This window comes from Lycorma delicatula, chromosome 9 (genome assembly GCF_047948215.1).
Source record: "Lycorma delicatula isolate Av1 chromosome 9, ASM4794821v1, whole genome shotgun sequence".
Classification (NCBI taxonomy): Eukaryota; Metazoa; Arthropoda; class Insecta; order Hemiptera; family Fulgoridae; genus Lycorma; species Lycorma delicatula.
The window spans coordinates 105,928,269-105,947,400 of NC_134463.1; the positions used below are offsets into that span (position 1 = coordinate 105,928,269).

Here is a 19,132-nt window from a genome sequence, read left to right on the forward strand (position 1 = left end):
TTTCATAGTCACTGCCTTCTTTCATTAACCCATAAAATCTTATCAGTAATATAATTATATTAGTACATTTCAAAACATCATAAGATTCTGTAGATAGGGATCCTTTAATCAAGATTCTACCAGAAATGGGCAACGATAAAACTAAAAACTTAATTTAAACTGCCGACTTCGTCTAGTGGTTAAATTTATCATCACAAAATCAGCTGATTTTCGAAGTTGAGAGTTCTAAGGTTCGATTCCTTGTAAAGACAGTTGCTTTTACATGGATTTGAATGTTAGACTGTGTAGACTTTGTATTCTTTGGTGGTTAGGTTTCAATTAACCACACATCCCAGGAGTGGTCAGCCTGAATCTGTTCAAAACTACACATTAACTGGTACATTACAACTACACGCCAGACTTTGCACAGATGCCTTGGTACCTCTGCAGAGTACTGTTGGCATCATGTCACTGTGCTGCTACTCAGTAACTTGGTATATATAAATAAATAAATTGAGCAAAAAATTTCCTATTTTTTTTTTAAAGTTAAATTTGTAAGGGAATTATTGGAACCATTTAAAATCAAAATAGGCTTAAGGCAAGGAGATGAATTGCTCTGGTCCTCTTTAAATGTATTCTAGATAGTCATAAAAGAATAGAGGAAAACATTGAAACTAAATGAGGTGAAAATAACAAGATTGGTTACAAAAACAATAACCTAGAAGTAGATAGCAGAAAAAATGGAATAAAAATTTCCTATGAGAAACAGAATTTGTGAAAAACATTAAAAATAAAATGAATATCTAAAAATTAACAATGGTAAAATTAAAACAGTCCACAAATTTGAATATCTCTGCGACTGGAATATTGTATAACAACCTGAAAAAATCAAACAAAAAATGAAAGCAAATAAAATGCAACTAGCCTATTAATAAACAAAAAGTTTCATTCTTTTAATGTAAAATTTAGACACTATAACACGACCATTAAATCAGAATGCTTATATGCTGCAGAAATGTTGATGACAGTGAAAGAATTGAATCTGGAAAAAATAATTAAAAAAGAAAGGAAAGTTTTAAGAAAGATTTTACTACATGAATGTAAAAGTAATCAAAATATCTTACATTCAAAAGAAGAAATTTATCAGAAATTAAAAAAATAACAGACTAAAAGAAAAAAATTAGGTTTTATGGACATTTAATAAGAGAGGACAACAGATTAGAAAAATTAATCTTCATTATCTCTCTAAATTAAAAACTAAAAATGACTGGTTTCAAGAAATTTAGAAATATCTAAAGGAATTAAATAATAAGAAATTTTGGAGCAAAATATTTTCAGAAAGAAGAAAAATATGAAGAAAATTTTTCCAAAAAGAGAGACAAAGTAAATCAAAGCATGAAGTGTACTGACAGTTATTTAACAAAATAAAAGAACTTATCTGATTTTCAAAATTAAAATAATTTTATTCTTACAATTTTTTGCTCTATTAAGAGCACAGATATCTGATTAAAGATCAGAACAAAATTGACTTAACATTAAATAAAACAAAAACATATTATTATCCATGAAAAAAGTGATTATGAAATATTTATACACTTTAATCATAATTATTAGTTGTATAAAACACAAAACCATTGTTTTTATATAAATTTTTAAATATTATTTGCTCCAATGCAAATTCATGTAAGGACATTTTCATTCAAATACAAATGAAAAATCAAAATTGAGTAATCTGTAACTTTTCATGAATTAAATAAATAATTATCCAAATAAAAATTGTCGATTTTAAAATTAATGAAAACAAAAATGAATACTGACTGGAAACTCATCCACATGTCTTCTTGTGTTGATTCTGAACATTAATTCCAATACTTTTCGAGATTTGTATAGTTTTCCTTGAAGTAATAAAAATCTTGGACTTTCAGGCATTTTCAACATAATTATTCCCATTATCAAGCTTGGAATTCCACATAAAAAGACATAAAGTCGCCATGAATTGTAGATAAATATTCCTTTTTCCCCAAACACCCATTTTTGTGGAATAATTAAATAACCGATAACTGAAACAACAGGAAGAAAGTTATTTTAATGATTTCTACCGATAACTTTTACAAATTTTCAAAAATTATTATTAGAAAAACTTGCTAATTAATTTAAGATTAATATAATGAATTATTGGTATTAAGTAATGAATTATTCATTTTAACAATAACGATTAGCTTACTGAACAAGTTAATTTACATAGGAGTGGTATTAGTTTTTTGGTGAGGTAGAGAGAATTTTGAAAATGTTTTATTATTAAATTAAACATAGTATTTAATAAATTGTAGAACTCATTTAATGTATATTATAGGAATTATGTATTTAAAATTATTTTAAGGGATTTTGCTTTTTGTTATTATATAGAATTAATGTAATATGGAAATATTTTCCCAAAAAATTTTGCATTTGATCATATAGAGAGTATACTGAAATTTCATGTAATCACATCTATACTTAAGAATCTAAAATAGGTATAGCCAACATAATAATTTGAAATATCTCTTAATAATTTATTAAATAAACTGTTCATTTAATCAATACTTTGATGATTCATCATTTAATTTTGAAATTATACTATTTTGCACAGCTTTAATAAATATACTGTTTTTGTTATTATTATTATTACTCTGGAGTACCTCTCTTTACTCTGGATTAGTTAAAAGTTAGATATTCTATTACTTTAAATTATATTGAATAACCTTAATTAAAGGGTCTTATATATTCAGAGAAACACTGTGTGAAATGAATGACTATCATAAACATCAAACTTAATTTCTATATTTTGCTTAGACTATATTTATTGGTATTTTCATCCTTATTAAAATATTTTATTTCATTTGTATGGTATTTGAAATTTCATTTAGATTTGCATTAGTAATTAGTTGAGTTCATTTTGTGTGTAATTATATGTCTATACTTTTTATTTATATAACAATATCATTTTAAACTAAGTTACATTACTAATACTCATAAATCAAATTTATGAACAAGAAAAAATTACTGAATTATCCTAAAACTTATCATTATACAGCAATTGTGAAACAGCTTAATGCAATTAATTGGTGTTAGTAAACACACTGGACTCCTAATTGTTACATTTACACCATTAATATTCTACATACAGTTCTATCATTTGTGGCTTCTTTTTTATATAATAAATCCTGTTGATTCAAACATAGCAACACATGTTTTATGATATGAAAAGATCGTGCAAATGATTATGATACCAATATTGAAGTATATATGAAATGGTATCTAGTAGTAAGTATAAAACCTTATTTTTCTCACTTTAAAAACTAATTAATATTAAAAGCATACTGGACAGTGTTAATAAAAATGGTTGAACATTATTTATTTAATATCAACTACAGACTGACATCCAATAACTCACTATGATGGATAATAATGAATTTTGGATACCAGATATCACTTACTTCATGTATCCACAAATTACATGTTATTTATGGTGTGTTAAGTGTAACAGGCGAATTTTTAATTCCTGTTGCATTTTTAAACTGTATTTTGAAACTGCACTTCCCTAGGGAAACCTATCTATATGTTAGATGCATACGCATGCATGCATGCATGCATGCATGCATGCATGCATGCACACACACACACACACACATAACCAGTTTATTCTTTGATGTTTATATGCCTTAAAAAAATATAATATCTAATATATATATATATATATATATATATATATATATATACAGTGTTCCACTTAGAGACCCCATCACTTAGTTTAGTTTATAAATAAAAGTTTATTGACAAACACTTACATAATAATTTACAGAAGGTGTTGAAAATGATTTCCATCCACTTCTATGGATTTGTCAACCCATTTGACCATGTTCCTGGGTACTCTTGTATCCTGTCTATTTCCTGGATAGTATTGGTAATATTTGTCTTCAATTCTGCAGGGTGTATGGATTGCTCCTACAAAACAATTTCTTTTAAGTAACCCTACAGAAAGAAATCTGGACTAGTCAGATCAGAGGATCTTGTTGGCCAAAATCTTTTAGAAATGATTCGTCCACCAAAAAATTCCAATACCATCTCCATGGTAGTTGCGAACTGTATGGCAAGTGGTGCTGTATTGTTGCAACAAGCAGTGATGCTAATTCTCTTGCAGTAAAGCTTTGAACTGTGGGATAATTTCTCGATAGACAGCACCATCCACAGTTTTTTCAAAAAAATAAGGGTCCTATTATTCATCCCATTGAAACCACATACCCTGTACCAATAATGTTTGTGGGTGTAGGAGAGATTCAAAGAAAATGTACAGGTTTTCAGTAGTTCTGGCTATTAACATACCCACCAAGATGAAACCAACCTTCATCTGTGAAATACACTTGATCTAAAATGTCAATGTGGCCTCTAATGAAGTTCTTGAAACATTGACAGCAGTGAACCCTTTTAGCATAATCAGCATTAGTTAGTTCATGGAAAACCTGCATTTGATACGGATAAAACTTCAGAATTCTCCTTGCTGCAGTGTGGGCTGAACCTCGTGAAATGTACTTTTCCCAGCTTAGTCTTCGCAAAGATTTATGAGGAGAACTTGTAACTGCTGCTTTAATGTCTTGATTGACCTGTGTTGGACACATTTCTGGTCTAATATCAAACCCGTTACATTAAATTTTTTAACGAAGTTCTGAATAACACTTTTCACTGCTGCTTCCTTTTAAAATTTCTCCCTCAACTTTTGCCAATACACAACATGAGATTTCATCCTTAAATAAATTTCCATCATGAATACATATTCTTCAATATTTAACCATATTTCAGCAAACAACACACAATTACGCTTGTTCAAAAGCAAATGCTCAACACAGACAGACTGATGATACTCAAATGTGTAGGAATAGACAGTCCTTCCCTCTCCAGCTCTAGTCGTACCACATCATTATTTTACCCATCTCACACCAATATAAATGTACATTTACTATAAACTACTGAGTAATGGGGCCAATTTTAAGTTGAACACTGTAAATATTATCCTCTGAACATTAAACTATTTAACTCAAGATTAAAATTAAAGCCACATCCAAAAATCTTAAAATACAATTTCAAAATAGAGGAAAAATTAAAATACAGCAGCAAACTGCATAGTTATCATTTATTATACAGTAAATTTGATAAATGTTAAAAAATTAATTGATAACACTGAGATTATGAGATGTATATCCACCAATTGAAGAAAAAAAAAATTTTCTGGTAAAAGGGAAATCTTTGAGAGCAAAATGATTATATTATATGTACAGAACATTCATAAAGTTGCTGTGCACTGGAATTATGGATGTGTAATGACAAAACTTTCTTTTGTATTTTTATGTAATTATTTTATAAAAATGGATATTACGATAACTGGAGTAGTTTATATAAGGTGTTAACAATGACCTCTTCCAATACAACACTATTCATGTTTCAATTTGTTTTCAAACACTTAACCAGCTGATGTGCTGCAATGTCTGTGCTGGAATGTCTTGTATGCTGTAATTGCAGTTTTTAGTTTGTCAATTGTGTGTGGTTTGTTGCAATACACTAATTGTTTTGCTGCCCCCCATAGAAAGTAATCTGGGGGAGTCAGATCTGGTGATCATGCAGGCCACAAAACCTCAAAATGATTTGTTCACCAAAGACATTTCATAAAAAAGTCTTACCTGTTAGCTGGGTGTGCTGTGGCACCATCTTGTTGGAACCAACTGTGATTGAGTTCTACTTCTATTAACTGACCAATGAAGTTTGTTAAAACACCACAATATCATCACTATTAACTGTATTTTCAAAAAAAGATTGAACCCACAATGCACATTTTACTCTCAACTCAGACTCCAGTTTTGCTTCGTGTAAAGATTGTTTGTGTAATTCATGGGGGTTAGTTGTTGACCACAGCCATGTATTTTATGAATTAATAAACCCTCCCAGACAAAGCCATGTTTCAGCTGTAAAAAATGTAATGTCAAGGATACCTATGGAATTTTGGTCAATAAAACATTTAAACTATTAGCAATTAGTCTTTTGGCATGATCTGTAGGTTTCAGTTCTTGAATACATCTTACTTTTTAGGAGAAAAGTTCTAGTTCTTTTCTTACAGGTTGCAGTGGCAACTTTGATATCTCGCTGCTGAGTTGACTTACGCCTTGACTTTGATGGATTTTTGGCCATAGCATCCAAAATATCAAGCAGCTTCTGTTTGTTTCGTTTAAGTGCTCTTCACTTTGATCAGAGTCTTCAACACAGCCTGTGGACTGAAATTTTTCACACAACTATTGATTCTGATAAACAAAACACAAGAAACATAGCATGTTCAATCAAACTCAACAACTGAAGGCATCAGTTGTGGGTTTATTACGGAGCAATGCCAATGAACCCACAGGGCAACCAACCTAAGACGGAAAAAACAGATTGCACGACATAATTCTAAAGGACACTGCACAGCACTTTCTGAATGTTCTGTATAATATTTTTTTTTTTCTTTTCTTGATGATATCACCACACAAGCTTGAAGCTTGTCTTACAGCTTTTTAGCTTTATGTGGGATATGGAAATGGAAAACTGTAGTGTATGAAAAATGCCATGCCAGACCAAGATTTGATCCTGGTACCTATGGATGAAAGGCCAAGATTCTATCACCCTGCCACAGAGGTTGGCTTTTAAATATATCTATATACAATATTACTCAGATTTAAACACACATAAATATTTCTTAATTTATTCATACTTCTCAGTTTTTTACAATCATTAGTTTTATTTCAAGGTATTTACTGAAATAGAGTTAAGAATTTTCAATGAAATCTATAACAAGAAGTAATACTTGTATTTTCCAGCTGTGATTAAAGAGGTGATTACAGAAATGAATGATTTTTCAAATTTGAGAAGATTGAAATAAATAAGGTTACTGTACATGATAAAGAATTATTCCTTTACAAAAATAACATTTTTATGATAGAAATATTAAAAAATTGGAATTATTTAAAAAGTATTATTTAAAAATTTATTTAAAAAATAAGAACTACAACTTATTGTTTTATTTATATAAACAACAATCTCAAAAACTAAATATAACTTCAAAACACATCCTAAAAAATAAAAATTATTTTTCTTTATATTTTAAATTAGCCCATCAGTTTGATCTAGTGGGTAACTTGTTACAAATCAGTTATTTAACAGCTGATTTTTTAAGTTGAAGATTCTGAAGTTCAAATCCTAGCAAAGGTTAGTTACTTTTATACGGATCTCAATACTTGACAGTGGATACCTTGGTGTTTGGGGTCCAATTAACCGCCATCTCAGAAATGGCTGGCCCAAGTCTGTACCTCATGTCATACCTTACATGCTATACATATCATCCTTATCTCATTGGACATGGGAGTTGCTTATTGTTCACTAGTTGAACAGATTTAAAATCAGTACCAAAATAAACCTAAATACTATCCAAATATCACTTCACTCTCTATTTCAAAAAATATATATATAACTTAAAGGAGTGAATAATATGGTTTGATTTTTAAAGTCAGTTTTATTTATTTTTTAAACTTATGATTTTAGATTCTATTTTTATTTAAAATACTGAAGGTAAAAAACAATATCTAAAAAGAAAAGAAATGAAAGAAATAATGTTAAGTAGTTACTATCAAATGGGGACTAAATTTATCAGGGATCCTGAGCAAGAAGGTAATTTCACCAATCTACCCTAATAGTATAGTTTCTAACCATAACCCCTTTTTCCTTACCATTGATCATTTCTTTCCTCGTAATTATTCTTTGGGTGTAGATGTGATCGGCTTATCCTCTCCATGTAGAGTATGTAATAACCTGAAACAGTGTCCTTAGTGTCTGTTTAAAAGAATTGTCTACAATCTATGGTCAAAATAGAGAAAAAATAAGCCTGTGATAAATTTTCACTAAAATGATTGTCACATATTAAGGCAACCATTGTACATTTTAATTTAATTTTATTTTAACATTAAAGGATTAAAACTTTCTTCTTCTTTTCTCTATTTGTTACCAGATGCTGGTAATCCGTAAGACAGTCTTAATTTTTTCTATGCTCCTTGAAGCAGTTCTGCCATCATGTTGTACTAGTATCACAAACTTTTAAGCCTTGATGATATCAGTCTTCTTCTTCTGAGATGTGAAAACTTTCCAAGAAGTATAAACCCTTTTATAAAGAAAAACATTACAATTCTTATTTTTAAAAGAGCATCATCATTATCCAAGAATCAAACAGAAAAATCAAAGAAAAAATCACCATTTTATAAACAAAGTGATTCAGGAGTAAAAGGGAATAATTTGGGAACTGATTCTAAACTTAAAATAAGGAAATATTTCTTACAAATATATGTCCAAAACGTTTTGTTTCAAAGCTAGCGAGGAATTTCCCTTGGATTTCACTTCCCTAGGTGAAATGAGGTCATGAAAGTGAAAACATTGTTCAGGTGGTACAGCTTAGTCTTATAATGCGCACACAAAGAATTTCTACACGACTCAACATTGCACAAAGTACAATATGGGGGCTGCGTTCTTATCATATTCAGAAAGTTCAAAATCTCCAGCTCTGTGACCATGCCAGATGACTGCAGTTTTGTCAATAGGTTAACAATAATTACCACTTAATTCCCTTCTTATTATTTTAAGGCAAGCTACTTTTACACATAACGTCATAAATAACACACGGAATTCCCATCGGTGGTTTGAAGAAAACCCACACGCTGTAGTTGAAACAAATTTCCATAACGATTTTCGATGAAAGTTTGGTGTGGCACGATCGATAACAAATTAATATCACCTTTCATACTGATACATCATGTCACGGGGTGAAATAAATGTAATTTTTAAACAATGAATTTCTTACAGTGCTTGAAAATTTCTCATTGGCGAAACAAGTTGAAACGAACTATCAGTTTGATGTAGCATGAACACATTTCACGAATGAAGTTAGACAGTTCTTAGATGAAAAGTTTGCTGGTAAATGGATTGGGCGTAGAGAACCGGTAAGTTTAACACCTAGATAAGTGGACCTTACTCCCTTATAATAATATTTATGAGGATGGATGAAATGAGAGGCATACACAAGCAATATGTAGACACACGTGATGAACTTATCAATCGCATTCTAAATACTGCTGCCCTTATCAAGGAACGCAAAGATATTATGTTGGCGACAGAAAGTATAAGCGTATCGATGTCAACGATAGAATTTTTAAATATTTATTATAAATCAATACAGTATAAAACAGTGAGTATTTTTGAAAAGTAAATAAAATTTAATCTACTACAAAATTAAAAAATAATAATTAAAAATTGTACTAAAGCTGTTTTGAATTTTTACAAACTCATAACATTATTTTAAGTTCGTTTCTAATAATTAAGTTGATAGACTTAATAAACTCATAGATTGATGTAATAAACTCAGAGTTTATTACTTCAACTTTCTCATAGTTTTCTACAAGTTTTAACAATATAATTTACACATTTATTAGTCATTTAACAAAGTTATTGTATTTCAAACCTAAAAAAACCTGTTTTTAGTCATCAAATTTTTCTGTTTTATAGTTGCACCAGCGAATCTACGATTTTGTGACGTCACGTGCTGACATTTCATTATATTATTATTTTCCAAAACATTAGTTTCGAGCGTAATTACTACTTTTATTTCATTTTTCGCCTCATACAATACAGGCGCCCATACAATATTATGTTGTGTGTTCAATTCTTTCTACTTGAGTTGATTACATTACAAAAATGCTTAATGACTCAAATCTTGTAAACAATAACAATTCCTTAACTAGTGACTAATGCTCAGATTGGTATTATGTAAATGCCTATAAAAATTTTTAAATGCAGTTTGAAATTATACCTTCGTCACGATCATATTTAGATCCGTCATTCGTAGTACACAATGTGTATATAAAGAAATAAACTTTAGTCCAGTTTATATTATGTTCAGTGAAGGTATTCGGATAACGTTTTTGTGTGGTAATATTATTTTATAATTACTCATTGTTTTTCACAAATTTTCTGCAATATATTATTTATTGTGTTATTTTTGTTCATGTGCTATTAGTGCGGTTTGTTATGGTAGAATTTAAATCCGTAGTTAAAGAAAAAACGTAGGAGTCAAGCACGTGAAATTATCAATAATGTTTATGATTTTATGAAAAAAGAAGAAAATGAAAAAAGTGGGTAAATTAACTGACGATAAACATATAATTGGCATTCAAAAATGCAAAGAAAGATTTGCTGTTGCTTGTGGGATAACACAAGTTCAAAAACTCAGAAGAGAAAAAAGACATGATTCTTTAATCGACATCATGTTCTTTCAGCATGCCGAAAAAGTATAAACAATGTTCGAAGACTTTCAGTGGATTGGACAGTTTTGATTTAGGTGTAGTTAAAAGAACAGTTAATGAATTTCATTCAATGACGAATGAATTACCTACTTTAAAAAAATAATGTAAGAACTTCAGTCATCTACTGATTTTAAATACAGTGAATCAACTTTAGCCTTTATTTTGAAAGAGTTAGGTTTCAAATGACGTAAAACTGAAAATAACAGAAAACGTTTAATTGAGAAATCCGATGTCAGTTGGAAGAGAATTGAATATTTGCTGGAAATCGCTAAGTACAGACATAGCAATGCTACAATTGTTTATTTGAATGAAACGTACTTTTATGTTGTCACTGTTCGTCAAAGTTGTGGTCTGATAGTATTTTTGAGTCTTCATGTGCTGATTAATAAAGGTGACAGTTTAATAGTAATTCATGCTGGAAGAGAAATCGGTTTTATTCCGAACGCATTACTAACTTGGAAAGCCAGTTCGAAAAGTGGCGACTACCATGACAACATGAATACAGACAATTTCATGTAATGGGCTCGTGAAAGATTGATTCCAAATCTTCCACCAATGTCAATAGTAGTTTTTGATAACGCCCCTTATCACAATACAGGTATTGATAAAGCGCCAAATTCTAACTCCAGAAGAAACGATATGACCGATTGGCTGGAGAAAACCTATATTCCGTTTAGTTCAAAAATGCTGAAACCACAGTTACATGAATTAAAGTTACATAAAACTAAAGTACAAAAATATTACTTGGATGAACTTTTGAAAAAACATGGGCATCTTCTTACCATACCATCATCTTGACCACCATCTTGATGGTGTGGTCATCTGTAAAAAGACATGTGGCGAGTCATAACACATTTTCTTTCACAAATGTTGAAAAATGACCTACAGAGAAAATTAATTCCATGAATGAAGATGACTGGAAACCCTATTGTGAAAAAATAAAAAATATTCAAAAAGTATGAAAACTGGAACCACTGATAGATGAAATGACAGAACGTTATATTATACGTGTAGACTCCGATAGTGAAAGTGAAAATGAAAGTGACAGCGATAGTGATAATGATTCGTTTAGCGAGGATGGTGAACTTGCTACAAGTTTGAATTAGATGCATGAAGGAAATTCAAGTAGGCTTTTGTTTATTATTAAAGATTAAAAATGTATTATAAATAAAGGATATAAAAGAATTAATTACATATTGTTTATAGTTAGTAAATGTAAATATGATAGTTATTACCGCGTACAGTGTGGTAAGTAATACTTCGATTTGATACGCAAAGTTGATGTTTTCAGGGCGAGTAGTAATACACAGTCTGCTCGTGACGACACAAGCTCTTACATTGGCTGGGCCTAGTATACGTTGGATTCATGAAAACTGCGGGAGATACAGTCCCGGTAACCTTTTTATTCAGTTTTTAAGGGAAAAAAACATACGAAACCATCAAGTTTACCCCCTTTTATAACGTCTTAAAAATTTCAGTATGATTTCATTTCACCGGGGAAAATTCCTCGCTAGTCGTAATTCATTAACAAAACATTTTCGGACATATGTTTACATGAACCTTTTTCCTTATTTCAAGTTCTACAATCAGTTTCCAAATTGTTTCCTTATCCTCTTGAATCACTCAGTGTAAAAAAAAGAATTAATTAAAATGAAATTTAAATAGAAAAAAAACAAATTTTTTTATGAAAAAGAATAATCAAGAAAGGTTGCAAAGGGGTCCTGATAAAGTATGTAAAAGTTGGGACAACTAAAATACTAGTTAGTATTTGTAGTTTTACAATTTTTATACATAATATTAACAAAAAATGAGATATTAAGGAACGAATAAAGGGTGCCTTCTTAAACAATAATTATATAAGAGAAGTAGAAACAGTAGACAAAAAGCTGCTAAAAGACCAACATTTTAAAACATAATAACTAAAACTATAAAAATAGTTTTAAACTAACAAAATAGAACGTAACCAAGAAGGGGTAAAAAAATCTTGAAAAAAGATTTTTTTTCTTTTCCTGTTTAGCTATGGAATCACTGTGAGATATTACTTCAAAAGATGAATGAGGATGATATATATGAATGTAAATGAAGTATATGTGTGAGTGTATGTATGACTGTCTTGTAATGTCTCAGGTCGACCATTCCTGAGACATGTGGTTAATAGAAATTCAACCCCACCAAAGAACACTGGTATCCCCAATCTAGTATTCAATCCATCTAAAAGTAACTGCCTTTTCTACGATTTGAACCTTAGAACTCTCGACTTCAAAACCAGCTAATTTGCGATGACTTAAACACAAATTAAATACTATTACAATAAAATATTTATGCAAGACAAAATACACATGTACCTTAAATAAATATGACAGAAATTCAGAGAACAAATAAGAAAAGTTAGAACAATTGTAGGGTATCCACAGAATCTATGCAAATTATTTCCTTCTTATGTGATGAAATAATGCTGACTGTTTTGCTTATACAGATCACAGACAGCTTTGTATGATAAACATATACTATGCAGAATAAATGCGAAACTTAACAAAATTTTTATATTTACATCAGTCAGTATTACACACCAATATCTGCATTGATTTTATTAATAATAATTATTAATAATTTTTTATGGTTTATGCAACCATCAAAGAGGGATAGATAAGCTAAATGGCAATCTAATAGTTGAGGTATAAATATCAGTTTGCATCTCTCTCCTTTAGGAAAAACACTTCACAATTTTGTTACACCTTATGCAGCCAACATGATACAAATGTCATTGTACGATAGCATACTAATTTCCCAACAATTTAGTAGTCCTACACCACTAATGTTCAATGCTGATCAAATACACAGGAATACTGTCAAGTGTTGTTAAACCTAGCAGCTTCTTATTATGATGCTATCAAAATCTTATTATAGAACTTGTGAATATTTTTCCATGTATACATTTGCCCTCTATCACTTTATTATTAATAAAGGGCATTACTTTGGTCAATGAATTTTTGACTTTGTATGACATTTAAAAAAACTACATCATAACATTCTTACTTTTCATGACATTATATTACTAATGTTGTCATCTGGAAGACCAAAATGAAACATCTTTTTAAATATTCAGAGGAGGAATATTTTTTTCAATGGAAGTATTATCAGTCGAATTACCCAACTCTTTTTTCAATTGCGACCAGCTCATCACCAAGGTTACACCCTTGTTCAATAGTTCTCAAACTAAAGGGGTCACAAATTCAGTTGTAGTAACTAATTTGTAACTATATAAAGCAGCATATATAACCAAGATTTCAAACCTTACTCTCCCTAAACAGATTTCAGGATAGCCATACTCCAACAACACCAATCATTGGGCTTACCAATGCATGAGGCAAGGATAAGCACTAAATTTGTAGCAAAGAAAGCTCTCAGCACTAACTAGCAATGAACTCCAGTCACATACAGATTCTTGTATTCCTACTCTGCATCACATTTTTTTATCCAATGTGAATGAGTCGTGTAGATTAGTTGTACAACCAGTGTTAATTTTATTATATAAATCAATTAATTTAGGATGTAACAGGTTTGAGAAAATATTATGAAATAAATAAATTAAAACAGAATTGAAAGGAATAAAAAAAAGATTTATTGAACCAGTCAAATGACTGATGATTCAAAATTAACTTATTAAAGCTTTTAAAAGATGTTACTGTATTAGTTCAAAAACCTTTTGAAGTATTCATTAATTCACACAACAAACACTTACTGCAATTCTGAAAGACAAACTATTCAAAAATAGAGATAAATCAAAATAATTTATGTTTAAATTTTAATAAATACTTTAACAATAAAAAAACAGTAAAATACAGAAATCAACATAAAATTTGATTTTATTTTCAAAACTAATACTTAACTAGGTTCAACAATAATTCCTAAAGTCCAGCAAAATTCCAAACTTGACAAAGCTTTATCTCTAATCTTATCAGTTAAAAATTCTCCAAGATATGCAAACACCACACTGACAGATCCAATTATTCTATAAAAAGAAAAAGTATACAATAATTGGATAAACCAAGATAAACTAATTAACAAAACGTTTAGTGAAATAAACAATAATGTACTGCTATGATAAATATACCGCCTATGGTACAATATCAGATTTCAGTGTTCAGAGTCAAATGCTGCACATCAAAGACTAGTAAGGTATAATAGTATAAATTTAAAGAGTGCAGTAAATATAAATCAGTGCAGTATATCCAGGATTCCAGAGTATCCTGAAAATATACTTATTGCTGCTTGGGCTTAGGCATTTGCATTCTAGAATGTACATCTAAAACTTCAGTGAAGTTGGAGACTTCAATACATATCACCTAAATATATTTCATCGTAATTATTCTGCTTATATACATACAGTTGTTATATAGGCTTACCATATGTTTTTGGGTCCAACGGAGGACATATTTTTGAAATTACTTAAAAGTCTTAACAGTTTTCTGAAACATTAAATTTTATTTATTCAGTTGTATTTTTCACTAGACATGAATTTTTTTCAGAAATGGTTTGTTTGTTTTAATTACATCATAAAATTTTCAAGAAGAAAGTTCTGAATTAATTTTAACATTTAGCAGATGTTTAATAGTAGATACTGAAACCAAATGGTCCCCATAATTGAAAAAAACTCTCTCAACTGGAGCAGATGTCCCAGGCAAAGACATCACAAACTCAACCATTTTAGAGATATTGTAACATGAAATACTGGTCATTTGAAACATCTTAAAAATTGCTTTCCACTTCTCAGTAGTATCTGGTACTTTTTCAGAACTTGAACCACAACCTACCCTTTGGTTTTGAATTACCTGATTCAACAATGTACGTTCATCAAATTTCGTCATCAGTATGTATGGAATCTATAATCTCATTAACAACTTGTGTACTCTCTTCTAAATCAGACCATGTAATTTCAGTTCATAAATTTATCCATTGAAACTTACTAACTTTATCAAAAGTGGTTCTCCGTAACTCCAAAAGTACTGGATATTAGAATTATCAAAATTGTCTACGCTTGAGAAGAATTTTTGAAAACTACATTATTAAATAACAGTAGAGTCCCATATAAAAATTTCAAAAAACAGTTCATTTAAAAAATCAAATAATAATTTTGGTTATTTGTCACAAGATAAGAAGTATAATTTTAGGTCATCAAAAACAGAAATAATTCTTTCTATTGCAGGTAACAAAACTAAGGAACCTTGTGCTGCTGTGAGATAATACATGTAAGATAAGTTTTGTTAATCTTACTGTATATATGTGAAAATATTTATAACAATAACTTCTATGTCCAGGGGTAGAGAATCACATGCTGTTTGTACTGAATTGTGTACAATGTGAGCTGAATTACCAATTCCTAAAACAGGTTTATCTAGATCACTTTGAACTTTTCTGAACACATTTACATTCCCCTTTCTCTTCACACTACCAACATTACTGTTCATGTTATTAGCAGTATAACAAACCAACTTTTCTTCAAGTTGGTATTTTTTCACACCCTGCAAAATATACAAAGTCAAAATTTGGGCAGTTTCACCTGACACTTCATCAAAATTTAAAAGTTTAACTTGAATTCCCTCCTCCAGACTGAAATATCTTAAAACAATCAGAAAAAGTTTTACTTCACTTCTATTTGAACTATCCATCGTCACAGTTACATAATTTATTTTTCCACAGCACGCAACACACTTTCAAATATAAATGGCGAAACCACGTCAACAATTTTTGGTTCTAGCAGATGAAAATTTTGGGTCATTAACCTTTAAACCAGTTTAGATGTGCAGTCTGATGTTTTGAAACTGAGTTCGTGTCTAGCAGTGTGGTAGAAAATATATCATACTTCTATGACAGTACATTCCAGATCAATGTTATTGTTATTCTTATCTTTAGCTTTAAAAAAATTCTTATGTTTGCAGAAGCAGTAGCATTAATAGCACTCCTATGTTTAGTTGTTTTCACATAGTCTTCAATATCACCCTTTCTTTCTTAACTGTAGTAATAGGGGCTCATTGAGAGGTTTTCAACAATTTATCATAAGTGATACTTATTTTCATTGGTTCCAGAGTTATAGTAAAACAGCATTTTTATTAATGAATATTTGGGTTCTTACAAGCGGAAGACACAGATGCCTTCCCCTTGAATGTGTTTTGATTTCATTTTTTGCACAGCGTTGAAGATGTATATGGAGTTAACAAGAATTATTTTATATTGAAATAATAATGAAACTATGTAGAAGAAAAATGATCGAATGAAAGTTTAAGCTTGATAAAATGTGTTTTGATTTCATTTTTTGAATTAAGTTGAAGATGGAAGCATAGAGTTCCACTTAGAAAAAGTCCATACTTGCTCCTAAATAATCTTTTTTTGTAAAAAAAAGAATGATTACTAATTTTGAAAATAAATTGGGAGGCAAGTTTCTGTTTTGAAAAAGTGTGGTTGTATGCATGAACATTGTTCAATATAAATATTAAATAAATAATGAAAAATACTTTATGGGATGCGTTTTATATGCCTATGTATAAAATTTTTTAGGTTCAAAAATCTCCAAACTACTACATCAGATTCATTGAATTTTAGATATGTATGTTAAAATTTGAGGAAAATTGGTTGTGTTATTCTTGACCAATCAGTATTAGTTAATCTCGGTCAGACCACTTCTGAAGTCTAAATATTTTTATTGTAGTTGCTGTGGGACTTTAATGCGCTCCAATAATAAAACAAGAATGCTAATCGAAAAATTGGTTTGCTTATAAGATTACATTTTTATTCAGGATCCTTAAACACAATCATTCATTTTTTTTTTTGCCTTCAGTCATTTGACTAGTTTGATGCAACTCTCCAAGCATCCATATCCAGTGCTGGTCATTTCATTTTGGTATACCCCTACACCCTACATCCCTAAAATCCCTACATCCCTTTGTTTTCCATATTCCAAACACTGCCTGCCTGCACAATTTTTCCCATCTACTTGTTCCTCCAGTATTCAAACTGACTATTCCAGGATGCTGTAAGATGTGGCCTATAAGGCTGTCTCTTCTTTTAGGTAGATTTTCCAAATTCTTCTTTCTTCATCAATTTGCCACACCTCTTCATTTGTCACCTTATCCACCCATCTGATTTTTAACATTCTCCAACAGAACCACATTTCAAAAGCTTCTAATCTTTTCTTCTCAGGTACTCTGATCATCGAAGTTCCATATAAGCCACACTTCAAACATAAACTTTCAAAAATGTTCTCCTGACGTTAGCTATTAATTTTTTATGTAAGCAAATTTTATTTCTGACTGAAAGCTCGTTTCACCTGTGCTATTCGTTATTTTATATCACTCCTGCTTCAACCATCTTTAGTAACTCTACTTCTCAAATAACAAAATTCTTCTACCTTCATAGTTTTTTCTCATCCTGCTTTTATATTCAGTGGCCCATCTACTACATTTCATTACTTTCATTTTGTTCTTGTTTATTTTCATTTGGTAGTTCTTGCGTAGGACAACATCCATGACATTCACTGTTTTTTTAATTCTTTTTCACTCTCAGCTAGAATTACTATATCATCAGCAAATCGTAGCATCATTCTTATTAATTTAATAAAATGAATTTGAAGGTATGGAATGTGTCAAAAAAAACCCCTATTTTAAAGATTATAGAAGTAATGTCACCACCTCTCTGTCAAGTAGTCATACTTGCCAGAGGAGGCACTAGTGATGCCCCTCAATTCATTTTTTTTTTCTTTTAATATATATAAATACACAATTTTTTGTATTAATGATGTCATTTTAATGGAAAAATAATTATGGAATACAATAAAAAATAAATAAATAACACAAAAAGAAAAGAATGTACATCAGTCATTACAATAACTATTAATATTAAGACTGAAAAAAGAGGCTATAAACTACAATCAATAAATGTGCTTACATTTTTTCTTCACCAAAAGAATATTCTGCCAATACCAGTTGAACAATATACATTTAAAACCATTCACCTATATCAGTTTCATTTTTAGCAGATAAATTTTGTCTTATCCATAAAATATCAATCTTTGAGAAAATAATGAAGTATTTTATCAAAACCCAGTTAACTGGATTGGACTAAACAAAACGTTTCTTCTTGCCGATTTAATAAGTTAAATAAAATATACTCACATAAAAGCTAGATAATATAAAATAATCCCAGATTACCTCTCAAAAAGCCAATGAATTATTTTAATTTTTTTTAAATTGCCATTTAATGTAGTAATGTATTTTTTAAATTAACTTTATTATTAATCATAACCCATTGGTATTGATATAAATTAATTATACAATAATTTCCACTTACCAAGAATTTTTATTATTAATTTTGAGCACTTTTGGATATTAATCTATCATCATCAAGAATATTTATGTGTTATGCATTATAATTATTTCATTCACAAATTAATATATTAAATGAATTTTTAATTTTAAAAACAAAAATTATTTAAATTTTTTTTTTAAATTCAAAATTCATTTAATATATTAATTTGTGAATGAAATAATTGTAATGCATAACACATAACTGTTCTTGATGATGGATTATATTCGAAAGTGTTCAAAATTAATAATAAAAATTGTTGGTAAGTGGAAATTATATAATTAATATACTTTTGTGGAAGTGAATAAAAACATTTAAAACAATTCAACATTAAAAAACTGTTTTAATAATTGTTACTTAAATCCAAAAATTATACTTAATATTTATTCATA

The 19,132-nt window shown here is 29.5% G+C and overlaps 1 protein-coding gene across 1 annotated transcript in view; it reads right to left on the minus strand.

Annotated features, from left to right (window-relative positions):
* Positions 1-19,132, minus strand: part of LOC142330726 (synaptic vesicle glycoprotein 2C-like) — an 87,772-nt gene that overhangs the window by 5,066 nt on the left and 63,574 nt on the right. Inside the window, exons 6-7 of the mRNA XM_075376172.1 lie at positions 14,273-14,394; positions 1,798-2,039 (exon numbers count right to left, since the gene is read on the minus strand). Of these exons, the coding sequence (XP_075232287.1) occupies positions 1,798-2,039; positions 14,273-14,394 (364 nt within the window). The remainder of the gene's footprint in view (positions 1-1,797; positions 2,040-14,272; positions 14,395-19,132) is intronic.